The 13938-nt window shown below is 48.0% G+C and overlaps 5 protein-coding genes across 5 annotated transcripts; 4 read left to right on the plus strand and 1 right to left on the minus strand.

Moving 5' to 3' along the window:
* Positions 1-990: 990 nt before the first annotated feature.
* EI90DRAFT_3129644 (uncharacterized protein) lies at positions 991-2591 on the minus strand (the record flags this gene model as incomplete). The annotated part of the gene is made up of 7 exons (XM_039064223.1): positions 991-1033; positions 1087-1240; positions 1277-1559; positions 1616-1666; positions 1717-1860; positions 1916-2116; positions 2412-2591. The coding sequence occupies 7 exons, from the start codon at positions 2589-2591 to the stop codon at positions 991-993; spliced, it is 1056 nt and encodes a 351-aa protein (XP_038911730.1).
* Positions 2592-6386: 3795 nt separating this feature from the next.
* EI90DRAFT_3129645 (uncharacterized protein) lies at positions 6387-7004 on the plus strand (the record flags this gene model as incomplete). The annotated part of the gene is made up of 1 exon (XM_039064224.1): positions 6387-7004. One exon carries the CDS (start codon positions 6387-6389, stop codon positions 7002-7004), a length of 618 nt encoding a protein of 205 aa, XP_038911731.1.
* Positions 7005-7262: 258 nt separating this feature from the next.
* EI90DRAFT_3129646 (uncharacterized protein) lies at positions 7263-7937 on the plus strand (the record flags this gene model as incomplete). Its single annotated transcript, XM_039064225.1, has 4 exons — positions 7263-7413; positions 7469-7706; positions 7783-7855; positions 7908-7937. 4 exons carry the CDS (start codon positions 7263-7265, stop codon positions 7935-7937), a joined length of 492 nt encoding a protein of 163 aa, XP_038911732.1.
* A 1533-nt stretch (positions 7938-9470) lies between these two features.
* Positions 9471-9865, plus strand: EI90DRAFT_3129647 (uncharacterized protein; the record flags this gene model as incomplete). The annotated part of the gene is made up of 2 exons (XM_039064226.1): positions 9471-9536; positions 9587-9865. The coding sequence occupies 2 exons, from the start codon at positions 9471-9473 to the stop codon at positions 9863-9865; spliced, it is 345 nt and encodes a 114-aa protein (XP_038911733.1).
* Positions 9866-11527: 1662 nt separating this feature from the next.
* On the plus strand, positions 11528-12259 carry EI90DRAFT_3019441 (uncharacterized protein; the record flags this gene model as incomplete). Its single annotated transcript, XM_039057368.1, has 2 exons — positions 11528-11906; positions 11958-12259. 2 exons carry the CDS (start codon positions 11528-11530, stop codon positions 12257-12259), a joined length of 681 nt encoding a protein of 226 aa, XP_038911734.1.
* Between the last annotated feature and the right edge of the window lie 1679 nt (positions 12260-13938).

Consider the following 13938-nt stretch of genomic DNA (forward strand, 5'->3'; position numbering starts at 1 on the left):
GTAACTATATATATACTCAACATGTACATAGGTTACACCTCAGTAATAAAATCAACTAGAGTTTACCCCCTTCAGTTCTGGTTGCCAGTTTAGTAAGTTAGGGCATGGACGTGTTACTTGGCACAGTGCTCCTGGCATAAGTCGCTGAGGCCGAAGCCCTCCACCACAGAGACACTCCTTCATCTCAACCTGGTCTCTGACACACACCCAACCATGCCGCCAATTTCACCCCCTCTCTAGATCTCCATAACCACACATACAACCCAGCCGTTTTTCTACCTGATAGTGATGCTCTACCATCCTTCTTCACCCCCGGAGCATTTCCCAGAATGGCAATCCCATACCCGGATGGTTCAGCACGCAGTAGAGTCTCACATGGTCTTGACAGCACCTGTCAATGGCCACATCTCAAGAAGTACTGCACCAATTGGGATGAATAAGGGCTCGTTGGGAAGCTGGAGACGAGGAGGTTGCTGACGGGAGGATAGGCGGGCGCTGTAGCGAAGTGTTGCGGAGTTAACTTTCACAATTCCCATTTCGGATCCATTATCATATATTCCCCATTCATTCATATTTCTTTTATTGTTTCTTTGTTCCCAATTGGATATTCATCATTTACGGTTGCCTAACAGCCCGTTTACATTCCCCCATTCCATTCATTCCATTTCCAACTCATATAAAATAGATAACAGCTTGTACATAACAAGTTAGTACTAAATAGACCCGTGAAGGGACAAGCAGAAGTTACATCCAAGTGGCAAAGATGCCATCCACGACCCTAACGCCCCCTCTGAGCTAGTGGCTCACGTCTAAGACCCCTCACATCATAATGCTCAGCCTTGATGTCCAAGAGAGACATAGGTGAGTGTTTGTTTGAGGTTTTTGCAGACTCAGTAGCGCCCAGGACCAAAACCCGGCTCCATGAATCACACCCACGCACACTACCACCCTCCCCCTTTCTCTCTGTCTCAAGTCTAGGCGATAGACCTGTTACAATGTAGAATTTATTGCCAAATAGTCATCTGCAAGAAGGCTAAAATCAAGATGTCAACTCGGGACACATCCACTTTAACACTTCCGACGCACCTGCTCGCACTCCCAGGTGGTGGGCTTCTCATACTAGGCAGAGATAGCACATTAAGTATCTGGCCTTTCATCAGGTCCTCCATCTGAGCAAATGCACTCAAGAGTGTGGTGGAGTAGATGTGGTTTTCTGCATGTGGATTGGGGTCATCCATATCTAAACATATTAAATGAGCCAACTGGCATTTTTTACTCAAGATCCAACACAGCGCCTGAACAGGGGTGCATTGGTCAAGTTCTGCGACATGCAGCACAGTGGAAAGCAGGAATGGCTCCTTTTCCCTGCCTTCCACAAGGAACAGCTCTCTAATAACCTGACAGAACTCAGAGGGTTCAGAGGATTGGAGTATTTCAAGTTCCCCCTTTTTAAAAGTTGAGAGGTTGGGCATGGAAGATGGATGGACAAAGTAAGCCAGGTCCTCAATATAGTCCTTGCCTCTAGCAGCGGTAATGGCCATCTTTGTGTCATTGTATGGCTACTCATTCTCATTCTGTCAGTCCATGTGTCAAATACATAACAATAACAACCCACCAAACCATGAAACGCTGTCAATTTGAAGAACCTCTTCAGAGTGAGTCCTGACTGCAGAAGTACATCAGAAATCACACCATGAAGCACTTTTACCACCCTACCATGACAGCAGGTGAAATCTCTACTGCCCTTGGCTGTGAACTTGGAGCATTTTCCGACATGTCAGGAGAAACTTCAGGATGAGTTGCCAATGGCGACTCATCCTGGGGATTGCCCCGTGCACCGCCCTTCTTCCTTGAGCTTTCCTTCTCACAAATACATGATGAAATAAGTTGTGATTTTGCATAATATTGTTCTCACCTGTCTTGGAGCAGCTACCTTTCTGGGTTGTTTTCCCTTGATCTGCGCTTCCTCAGTATCATAACTCTTCCTTGACCTCTTCCTGGGTGGATTCCTCCTGGTCAGGCTAGATGCTGAGGCTGTCAGCCCAACGAGGCTGGCATCATCATGTGTGGAGAGCTCTGAATTGGACTGCCCCTCTAGGGGAGGCAATAAGGACTCCTTACAGTGTAGGTAGATTATCCATGACAACTCCACAGCAAAAAATCCTACTAGTCAACTTTGTCTCAAATGAAAATTGTACTATAAAGAAAGCATATAACGCATTATTCTACAAGTTTTTGAAATTTGGCAAGACTGCCATTTTTTTTCGGAAATTGATTTCCTTTTTTGGAAGGTGGAGGTAAGGAAGATTACTTGTCAAACAGAGTTGTCTATGAGATTTGTACTTCCAAACTCCTTTCCCTCAGCAGCTCAGCTTCTCAAAAACATTATAAAATGTCTCCAAGCTCCTTACATAGTCTTCCTCTTCAGATTCCTCAGAGCCCGCATCAGTTGAGAGATCCCAATTTGTGGTGGAACATTCAGATATGGAGTCAGCCTCAAAGTCTGAGCACTTAAGCTGCTTCCCAAATGTCCTTGAGCTTCCTGTTCTCTGTTCATGGGCTTGGCACTCATGAACATTTAGGGCAGGCATTTCAGAGGGACGGCATTTGGGTGGCATGTGATCACATTCTAATTCACTGCCAATTTTTTTGAGCAAATTTTTTCGTTACTCAAAAGTACATAAAACTGCTCTGATACATCAATGAAGTATCCAAAAACACTGCTTTTCCGCTAGTTTACATGCAGTTTAGGTGTGTATTGCAAGCTGAGAAAGGAAAGTTCTTCGGAAGCAAAGTGAGATGTCAAAAATAATCTACCTACACTGTAGGTTGTCTCCTGTGCCATGAGCGGGATATGGATATGGAAGGTGGTGGGCTCTGAGGGAGAGGAGAGTGTGAAGGCTGGGGGCTCATGGGTGCTAAAGAGCTGGATGAGGGGACAGGATTTACTGATGGAGGAAGTGGCAAAGGACCCCATGATGCAGGGGTCATGGCTATTAACCCTGATTGATCCAGGATACTCTTGTTGAGAGTTTTGGGAACAAGAATGACGGGGCTTGGCAGTTGGGGTTGGGGTTGGGGATTTTCTCGTCACTTTGGCCTTATGGTTGTAGATCCAAAATTAGGGACCCCCAGGACAACCAGCAATGGCACAGCGCTCCACTTGAGTCGCTGAGGCTGAGGTCCTTCCACGCTAAGTCTCCGATTCCACTCTGGAGTCATCCGAATCCGCCTGATCTAACAGGCCCCCTCCACCCTGGACGCATCCCTGACAGTCCCCTCCTCAGTTCCACAGTACCCACTTCTTGTCCTCCTGTCCTCTTCTTGCCTTCTTCCATCCCACCTTCTTAAGTTCTCAACTTCAACCAAAGTTCTCACTTTTTTTTTTTAGTTCCTTAGCTTTGCATTTTTGCTTCTTCCCTTGTCTAGTTGTCTTGTTGTCACATTGTTGCATTGTTACCTTGTTGTCTTCTCAAGTCCTTTTCTTAACTTCAGTTCTAACCTTTCTGGCTCTCTTCTCCCACCTTTCTACTTATCAAAAAATTTCCTCTGTGGCTGTGCAAAAACTGCACAGCCACTTCTCTTTTTTTTTGCTTTTATAATTTTCACTAAAATCACACCTTCCTAACCCTATCAATCATTTCAATTTTCATCAATCCAGTCAAAACCTATTCCACTTTTATTTCACTTGCACCCTCAAAATTTATTTTCCAAAAAAAGAAAATATTAAAAATTTCTATTCCACTCTCTCTGCTAAATATATCATACTGAAAAAGACCCCATATTTATATCCATTCTTTTCACTTAGGTATTTCACTTTTAATTTCACTTGCACCCTCACTTGCACCCTCTGCACCCAAGTGCACCCTCAAAAAAAAACCTCCCTAAAAAATTCCAAATAAAATATCTCCCCATTCTATCTCCTCACCATGTTCCACTCCAGAACACCCCGCATTTTTCCCTATTTTTTTCCTCTAAATTTTATTTTTCCCATACCTCCTTACCCAGAGCAGCTATTCACATGCTCTTTTTTTCATCTTGTAGATCTCGCCTACAGCTATCTGGAATGCCTATTGACGCCCATAATTCTCAACACTGACCAAGAAAACATCGAGGCTTCATGTTGAGGGTGCAGGATGCAGAAATGTTGATGCTTATAACTTTTCAATGGCTGAACCAAATTTCAAATGATTGGTACCGTTAGAAAGGTGTGATCTTTCTCTGTTTTTTCAAGCCCAGAAAGTCTCGAGGGTGCAGTGGCAATAGCCTATTTCCCCCTCATTCTATAGATGTGGGGATTCGGAGACAGGGAAGCAGCAGCAGCAGCAACAACAACAACAGAAACAGCAACAACAGCAACAGCAACAACAACAACGGCAGCAACAGCAACATGTCAGGGTTCAGCACCCTGCCCTAGGGTGCCCCAGGCTCCCCAACCAATCCCTTCCTTCCATTCCTTCATTGTTGCCTTGTTGTTGCCTTTCTGTGTTGTGTATCCACGCGCACGGGATAGCGTGGGAACTTTCTGAGCAAGCAGCTCACCCAGAATGTTCCCACGGGTCACAGCCACAGTTCTGGGCAAGCAACTCGCCCAGAACATTCCCATGCTTACTGGGCACTGCCACCTGGATGTTCCCTCCGGGTCACACTACACAACTCTAGGAGCTGTATAGTTGTGGGCATGTGACCCATTCCTTTATATAGCAACCATGCAGGGAGATGAGACTTTTACCCTTCTTCTCATCTCATGCCCTGCATAGGCAAGTGTATATATTTCCCTTTCTTTTACTATACATCTCATGCCCCGCATAGTGAGGGGACAGGTTAGATGGGGGTTGAGGTCAGGGAGCCGCCAAGTCCAAGGCCGGGCCCTGACACAGCAACAACAACCTCCTGAAGAAGAGCTTCCTTCCCATGCAGCCGCTGATGAAGGTAAGTGTTAGAACGGGGCGGAAACAGACGACTCCGGAGTGGAATCGGAGACTTAGCGTGGAGGGACCTTGGCCTCAGCGACTCAAGTGGAGCGCTGTGCCATTGCTGTTTGTCCATTTGGTCCTTAATTTCACAGTAGGTGAGCAGGAAGTCTCTAGGGGGCATTTCAGGTCAATTTCGGACTAAACCAAAACGAGTATGTACAAGCGCCGATATATATAATGGAAGGGGCAAAAGCACAAGGAAAACAAAGGGTAGCCGAATCGGAACGAAGATGTCCGAACGGGAACAAAGGGTAGAGGGAGCGGAGCGGTACCGAAGGTCATAAGGCAGGACCTGTGATACGTCCGAAAGGAGGTAGGGAGGGCGAGGCCCAGAGGGGCAGGAGGATGAGGGGAAGTGGGGATGATGACTAACTGGCTAGAATAGGAAGAAGCAGTAGTCCAAATAGGGATGAGGGGAAAACGCGAGAAATACATTACAAGCGGCGAGAGTGCCGAAGGCGATCCGTGAAGCTCGGGGGTTGCGGAGCTTACAGAGGTTACGGAGGCGGGGTTGAAAGTCCGAGGGATATTGGCAATGGTGTTTACGTAGTATGAGGTCACCAATGCAATGGACTAAGACCGAGGTGGAGTCAAAGTCCGAGGTAGGGACTATGATGGAGGCTCGGAGTAAGGTACGAGCGGTGTCCGAGTGCGAAGTACGGAACAGCGGTGGAAGGCCGTAACTTGGCAGAAGGGTGGCAGAGGAGTAACAGAGGGAGGAGAGAGGGGAAAGGTGAGTATCGGAGCGGACAGGGGAAGCGTAGGAGGATGACAGGAGGGTGGAGGTGTTGTGAAGGGGGAGCGGAGTAGTAGGAGGGTGGCGAGAGGGGCGGTGTTCGGTCCGAGATGAGTATCGGAGCGGACAGAGATAGGGTCGGAGAGGTAAGGAGGAGGTGTGTTGCCAGGACCGAAGGTGAGTATCGGAACAGCAGCGGTAGGTTATGACTCCAGAGGTGAAGAGGGTGGAGGTCCGGAAGTCGGGTCGGGGTCGGGTATGCACGGATGTGACAGTAAGCATCCTCTCTTTCTATGGAGACCTAAGCCAAGAAGTTCCCTCAGAGTCCTTGACCCCCCCTACTCCCCATCGTTGTCCCCCAAGAGGTAGATGGCGATAAGTTATCAAGGCTATATGATCCAAAGGCCACCAACAAGCTTCGAACCCTACTCAGGGATCAAAAAGCAACCTTTCGGTCCCCTGCACAGTACCGGGTCTACTGTGAGATCATGAAGAGGCAGCGTCATTGCCTATACGTTGCTGGCTGTGGCGCTGGTAAGACATTACCGTTCATGCTTGCTGCCATGTCTTGGGGGATCACCAAGCAATCAATCTTGGTGTTGCCCTACCAGATCCTCCACCCGGAAATGCACAGGCGCTTGAGCAAATCCAACATATCCAATTGCAAATGGACGATGGAAACTCCATCTCCTGGGGAGCAAGTGGTCACTGTGGCCATCAAGTCCTTCAGCAACAACATATTCATCAATTGGCTTGCAGGAGTGGCGAACAATGGAAGGCTGGGATGCATCATGTTCGATGAGGCACATGGGATCGTAGAAGATCAACTGTTCCGTCCAGCCTACCTCGATGCCATCCGGAAGCTCATGCAGCTGCAGAATGCCCCCATCCTTTTTACGTCAGGCACGATGTTGTGGGGTTTCACTTGGAAGTTTTGGAAGGCTGCTGACCTCCTGTATCGTCCAGACCAGTCTGCGGTGGTGATCCACACGAGGACCCAACGGCCACAGATCTTCTACCAGTTTGTGGTACTGGGGATGGGTCAAGAGCCTTGCAAGACGGATCTTCCAGACATCAAGACGGCCTGGAACATGGAATGGCGTGCACGGACGGTTGAGGTCATCCACCAGGTGGAGGAGGGTCTGAAGGGCGATGAACGGGGGTTGGTGTTCTTCGTGAGCAAAGAGGAATGCATGGAATGGGCCACGCACTTGCACTGCTCGTACATCACTGCTGATGTCCCATTCGATGACCGTCGTTGCCGTTTTGATGATTGGCATCAAGGGAAGTGATGAATCCTGTGCCTCAACAAGGCAGGCTACTATGGCTTCGATTACCATGCTGTAGCCTTTTCGATCTTCGTTGGGCAACCTTTCTCTGTGAATGACTTCTACCAGAGCCCAGGGAGGGTGGCTCAAGGTCTGCAAGTTGGAACAAGCCTTGTGTTGCTTCCAGCTCCTCCGAAGCGCTTTTCCGCCACACAGGAGTGTTTCGAGGGTTGTGTGGCCATGACGAAGGCCGTTCAACAGTACACGATGTGCCATCGGGTCATGCCTTCACTGCATCTGGATAGCAAGGGTGAAAACTGTATGGGCCTTCGGGAGTCAGAGCCAGGGACAGTGCTGTGTGTGGCATGTTACAAGGACAAGAAAGGCAAGCTGGATGACTATGATTTCGATCTCTGCTGGGGTAAACCTTTCGGTGAGTCTCTCCCTTCCTCTCTCCCTCTGCGTTCCCTCTGACGTGGCCCATCTAGAATTGAGGGTGGCAGCAGATGATGGCGATGAGCCCACTGTGGTGATAGATGGAGGTTTGCAGACATCGATGCAACCGCATGGATCTTGGACACCTTCTTCCACCGATCGATCGGCTGGCACTTCAAAGAGTGGGCCTTCGGCCTTGGAGATCAACGCTTCGCTCCAGCTGTCCAAATCCAACGCTTCTGCTGCTGTCCCCATTCAAGTGGAAAAATGTCTCTGGGAACTCAAGGGCAGGTGCTTACTGTGTTGGTTGCATGGTACACACTGCTCACACCTCACATCATGCTGTCTTGGCACCACCACACGACAGGGATGGCAACAATATCAGGAGGGATATCACGAGTGGAAGTGGAAGCATGGCCTGTTTTGCACCAAGGGGGACGGTAAGGACATTGAGGGGTATTGTTGGAAATGCCTCCTCAACATGGACTCTAGTTTGGTGCACACTTGTCCAATGAAGGATGAGTGCAAATTTCCTGATATGATTCCTGAAATGGCCTGGATGGTCCTAGGCTCGGAGGTGCTCTGTAAGGGTCTGGCCAACTACATTGGTGATCCCAAGGTAGAAACCATATGTGGGTACAAATCATGGCTGTTGGGGAGATGGGAGGGCAATAAGAAATGGCATAACAGTTCCACTCTGCTTGTACTCTTCTTTTACCGATGTTGCTCATCAAAATAGTAATGTGCCCTCATGTCAGGTGGTGAGATACCTAGCTCTCCTGCATGTATGCGCTTTGGTGCTTTTCTTTCATGTGAGGACATTGCCACTCAACGATGCTGGGTATTATAAGCATCTGACAATAATAGCTTAGACAACATATCATTAAAGATGTCACATGGGTCCATGTGTGTGCTCTCAGGTGTATTGTGATACCTAACTTCCTCCTCACATACTGGTGGGAAGTTTCCGAGCGAGCAGCTCACCCAGAAATCATCATAGCCACAACTGTGGGAACTTTCTGGGCGAGCAGCTCGCCCAGAAACCATCACAGCCACAGCTGTGGGAACCTTCTGGGTGAGCTGCTTGCCCAGAACCTTCCCACGGGGGAGTACCTATTATGGGGAGTCGGCCGGAGCTCCAACAACTTCCGGACACCCTCCCCCAGGGTTGTCACTGAGACTGAACCTGACATGTACATGTAGGGAAAAGGAGGACTCACGTAACCTAACATGGTATTCTCTTGAGTTGTTTTCTCTATATAAGTTTTTATCATCTTTTGGTACATACTCTCTGTCTTGCTTGCATTCTGTTGGACGCTTCGACGTTCTTCACTGCACATCAATCTGCCTTCCACTTGTATCGTTTTTGTTCCCAGTTCAATTTACATCCATAACTGGTCCTTGGCATCTGTTTCTTTTTTCGCATTCTTCCGGTAATCTTGCCTACTTTCCTTGGTCGCTCGACATTGCTCAACGAGGCCTCTGATGTTTGTGCCACACTAACTTTGCTGCTGCTTGCCTGCCTGTCATGCACAAATCGGTCTTGGCCATCACAGGGCCTGTTGCTATTTCGAACTTTCTCCCATGCCTATCACTGCCTGGATCCCTAATATGGTTGGAATTTCAAATCGTCTGTGGTTTTGGTCGCAAAGGTAGGCAAAGTACGAGGTATGTGGCTGTTGGCTGACTTTTCTAGGTGAACCCAAACACCGATATCATGCTCGTAAGCCCAAACCAGCCAGATATAGGGGATCGTTTGTTTGTTTGTTTGTTTGTTTGTGTTTGGTTGTTCAATTGTTTTTGCTTCCTTGTTGCGTTGCTACCCTCCCATCATCATTCTCTCATGCTTGGCTTACGGTATGGGTCGGTGTTGCCATGTAGATCTCGCTTCCATAGAATAAGCCGGAGCTGCTCAATACGAACCCAAACTTCCATTCTCAGGAACAGTTGATTTTGGCTGCCATCTTCACTCAGATGCACGTCCAGTGTAACCGAGCTGTCAGTGCCTCTGGAAATGCTTAAATACTGCCATCGATCCATGAGGATCGTCCAATAATGGCAAGAAATATGTGGACCGAGTTCAGCGACTACCGAGATCGGATGTACAAGGGCTCTGCCATCGTAAGTGAAGTAGTTATGCTTCCCACGCACATGCACTCATACACACCTAGGTTCCTCTTCGTCAACTGGTCGATCTGGAAGGCAACTGCCAAGTAGATGAAGAGTTCGTCGCCAGGTACCATGAGACTTGGGGGGGCAGCATCGACCCCTTGATGCACGAGATGATGGGGTTGCTTCCTGACAACGATGGGTTATTGATGATGTGCCCATTTGGCACGATTCTCAATGGTGGTTCTTGTTACGGATACAAAGTCTCCAACAACCATATCCATCGCATGGTCAAAGACCTCCCCTTTCCATCGCTCTCTCTCTTTCGCCCTCTATCCTGATACCTTACCATCCTTACTCGTTCTACTCCATTCCCCCCCCTCATGCAAAGCTTTCCCCATTGGGGTTTTGGTGCTGGCCGAGGTTGTTTGTGTTTCACAGGATTCCTGTGACCTTTCCATTTGTAGATTTGTCATGCATCATGTATGGAAACTGCCAAAGGCAGTTCCTGCTAACTGTCATATCCATCCCTGGCCATCAACTTCCGGTCCCTCCAATCCCTCTGGTCTACCTCCCCTCCTTCTTCACTAACCTCAGAGCTCCTGTATTCCGCAATCCCCTTGGTACCCCTCGATGGTCACCACCCCCTCCTTTCAATTTATTACCTATGCCTCCCTAAGTATGGAGCCCCGAAGGCTTCCAGACAGCTCCGACGTCCGCTAGCGCACCCCCGCCTCCACTGGGCAATACACTCGCTTGCCCTGCAAAGCCCACCTTCGGGCCTATCCCTCCTTTCCGTTAACCCCATAACTCGTCGGTAATATTCAATCGGCTAATGTCTAACCCCGTTAGCTCAGCTCAGCTCAGCTCTGCCATTTGCGGACCCGCCCTCGTTGTAACTATATATATACTCAACTTGTACATAGGTTACACCTCAGTGATAAAATCGACTAGAGTTTACCCCCTTTCAGTTCTGGTTGCCAGTTTAGTAAGTTAGGGCATGGACATGTTACTTGGCACAGCGCTCCTGGCACAAGTCGCTGAGGCCGAAGCCCTCTGCCACAGAGACATTCCTTCGTCTCGACCTGGTCTCTGACACTAACTACAACTACACTCTACAACTGTCTTGTGTGCCGTCCCTTGTAACAACCCCCTCTTGTGACTCAACTGAACCTGTGTGCTTGTACAACTCTCAACATGTCCTATAAGTCTGGTTATATCAAGTCCTCTAGCGGTTCTTGCTGTGAGAACTCGAAGTTGCGAGTCGAAGACTCTTGACTTGTGTATCATCCTATGGAACCTGTATCCTATGGGACTTCATACCTCCGCTCCTTCTTCACTAACCTCAGAGCCCCTGTATTCCACAATCACCTCCAACTCCCTCGATGGTCACCACCCCCTCTTTTCAATATATTACCTATGCCTCCCTAAGTACAGAGCCCTGAAGGCTTCTGGACAGCTCTGACGTCCGCTAGCACACTCCTGCCCCTGCTGGGCAATTCACTTGCTTGCCCTGCAAGTCTACCTTCAAGCCTATCCCTCCTTTCCATTTCTGGGTTATCACCTGCCATTCCGCTAACTCTGTAATCTGACTTGTCGGTAATATTCAGTTGGCTAATGTTTAACTCCGTTAGCTCCGCTCTGCTTGGTCCCGCCATTCATGGGCCCACCTCGCTGTAACTATATATGCTTAACTTGTAGATAGGTTACACCCCAGTGATAAAATCGACTAGAGTTGATCCCCCTTTTAGTTCTTGTTGCCAGTAAGTAAATTAGGGCACAGATGTGTAACTTGGCACAGCACTCCTGGTCTGAGTCGCTGAGGCCAAAGCCCTCCACCATGGGGACAACTCCTTTGTCTCGCTTCTGGTCTCTAACAGTGAACAAATGCACACAACTTTACATTTGGCTCGATCAATACATGTGTGCTAAATAAGAAAGCTTCAGAAGGGATTGCAAAAGACTTGATCCAGCATGGCACCAAAACAACAATTGCGGAGTTCATGATCCCTGTCCTAATCAAGAGGAGCTTTGTCCAGCTCCCCACAGATGGCATGATGACTCGATTTGATCATCGATCTATGGCACAGTACCCAAAGCTGGAGCTGACAGACAAAGGGAGCAAGGCAAGCACTGCAGGGATGATCCCCATTCTCAATGGGCGACATTGGTGGGAAGCCATGAAGATTGCATTTCGAATGTGTAACGATGAGATCCCAAAACTGAAGATGGAATTAGCAGGGGTCGAGAAACAACTCAAGAGTGAGCCAGAGAATCTACATCTCAAGCACTTGAGCCAGGAATATTGCAGTGATCTGGAACAACAGCAACTGTATTTGGAGAAGTATGATGACAAATGGCTTGTCATTGCGTATGACCAAGGTTGGAGAGAATTGTCAATACAGAATCGATTCTGATGGTTTCCAACTTAAGAAACGGTTGAGAAGGATGGTGTTGAGGGGTCCCTTGCAGTCCTCTCATTGTCATGGAATGTGGACATGACCACAGTCGAGGAGACTCTTAGTGACCAACTACAATATTGGGCCCAGTCCATCATGGATGAGCAGTCAACGTTGGAGGAATCAGAGCCGACTTTCTCTGAGCACTGGAGTGGAGGTAAACATGCCTCACCAAAAGGCTCATGGCTTCCTCACCCATTGAGCCACACCTGGATTGAGAAGGATGCCAAGGCCCACACTGAATATGTGAATTTGCTGCAGGATGAAGAAATTTAAGACATTTGTCGAGTGATGGTGTGTGGGGGAGAACACTTTCGACAACAAAGGGGAATATTCTTGGTGGCAGTACAGTCATTTGTTTCCGAAGTGCACAGTTTTCATGCTTAGCACCTAGATGAAAATTTCGTATATATAAAAAATTAATAAAAATTATTCAGGGAAAGACCATCATCTTATCTCTGTGCACACAAATTTTGGGAAGAAAATATGGAGTTTCCATGGCATTATAATGAATTTTCCAAGGGGGATGATTTTGAGGCATGACCTCTGAAGTGCACAGGTGTGGAAAAGGCCATTGCCCAAGTTGCTGATGCATGCTATCATTTCTAATTATTGATCAGGCATATGGAACCACTGTACACGCTTAATTGGGCCCCACATCTTGTTATTGTGCTTCCATGACCCACTTTCTGTTTTATATGCTGCACTATGGTTGCTGTGACTTTATGCTGCATGTAGCGCCCATTTCAGATCAAATATGGTCAAAGAGTATTTATCCACTCCCATTGGCACTTGTTCTTGTCCTTCTTCAACAATGCCACAAGTGGGGCTCAAGTACACTGCAGCACGGATCAATTGAATTGCTAATTTGCTAAAAATGCATAATTCAGTGTTTCCTGAAATAACCATGAAGCCAATGTAGTTAATATTCAGCTCTGTGAAGGCATTATCTAGTGGAATGTTATGCAAAAAAAATGGAGTGAAACAGCCCAGTTGTGGTTGAGAAATTGCCAGTGTGTACATCAGAGGTGTGTGCATTTCAGAGGCAAATGGCTGTATTGAAAAGATCTGCAATACTTATGGGGGGGTGCGTGTTTTTAGTGTGTTTTGGTATTTTCCCAATTTGATGTGGAACCTCGGGCTGGCCAACTTATGGGGGTCAGTGGATGTCAAAGATGATGATGGCGGACATGGAGAGGCTTCATCTTATATTCTCTCCCACTGATGCAGACAAGGACAAGGAAGCAATTTCCTACAATATGATCAATACTCATCAGGAGCGGATGATGAAGATGATGACAATGAATGAGGTGCCCTACCCAAGGGAAGTCAAGAAAGCCATTGTGAGTTACAAGGAGCAACAGTCGGCAGCACTGGCACCATTCATTGCAGGTGTTCTTCCTGATATGCCACTTGGCAACTGGACACTGATTGATAATGGGTGTTTGATGCATGGGGCAAGGATACATCGGCAGTGGTTTGACAAGTTGGAGAGCTTTATGACTGCTTCGGACAAGTATGAGCAGGCATATGCAAATTACTACAAAGACTTAATGTCTGTCAGGGCACGCTGTCGCCGCTGCCACCACCTCCTTTTCCTTTTGTCTCATCCCCTCATTCTCTCTTCTTTCCTTCTTCTCTTTTTCTATCCTTACACAGACGACCTCTCTTTCTTTCCTACCCTTGTAGCACGGATGCGTCCGATGCTGAGCACCCCGTAGGGGTGCTGCAACGCCGGATGCACCGCGCACTTCTACTTGTACTTCCCCTCCAACACTCGGGATCGACCGCAGAACCACCCACAGTAACCCGGCTTTGTCCGAGGGTGACGTGGCAACCCCACATGACCCATTCACACATGTATATAAACTAAGCCGAAGCAGGACCGAAGAAGTAACCTTCTTCTCATTTCCCGCTTCAGGCAAGTACCCTAGTTTAGTCTGGCTTCCCACCCT

This window comes from Cantharellus anzutake, assembly GCF_015039405.1.
Source record: "Cantharellus anzutake strain C23 chromosome Unknown EI90scaffold_59, whole genome shotgun sequence".
NCBI lineage: Eukaryota > Fungi > Basidiomycota > Agaricomycetes > Cantharellales > Hydnaceae > Cantharellus > Cantharellus anzutake.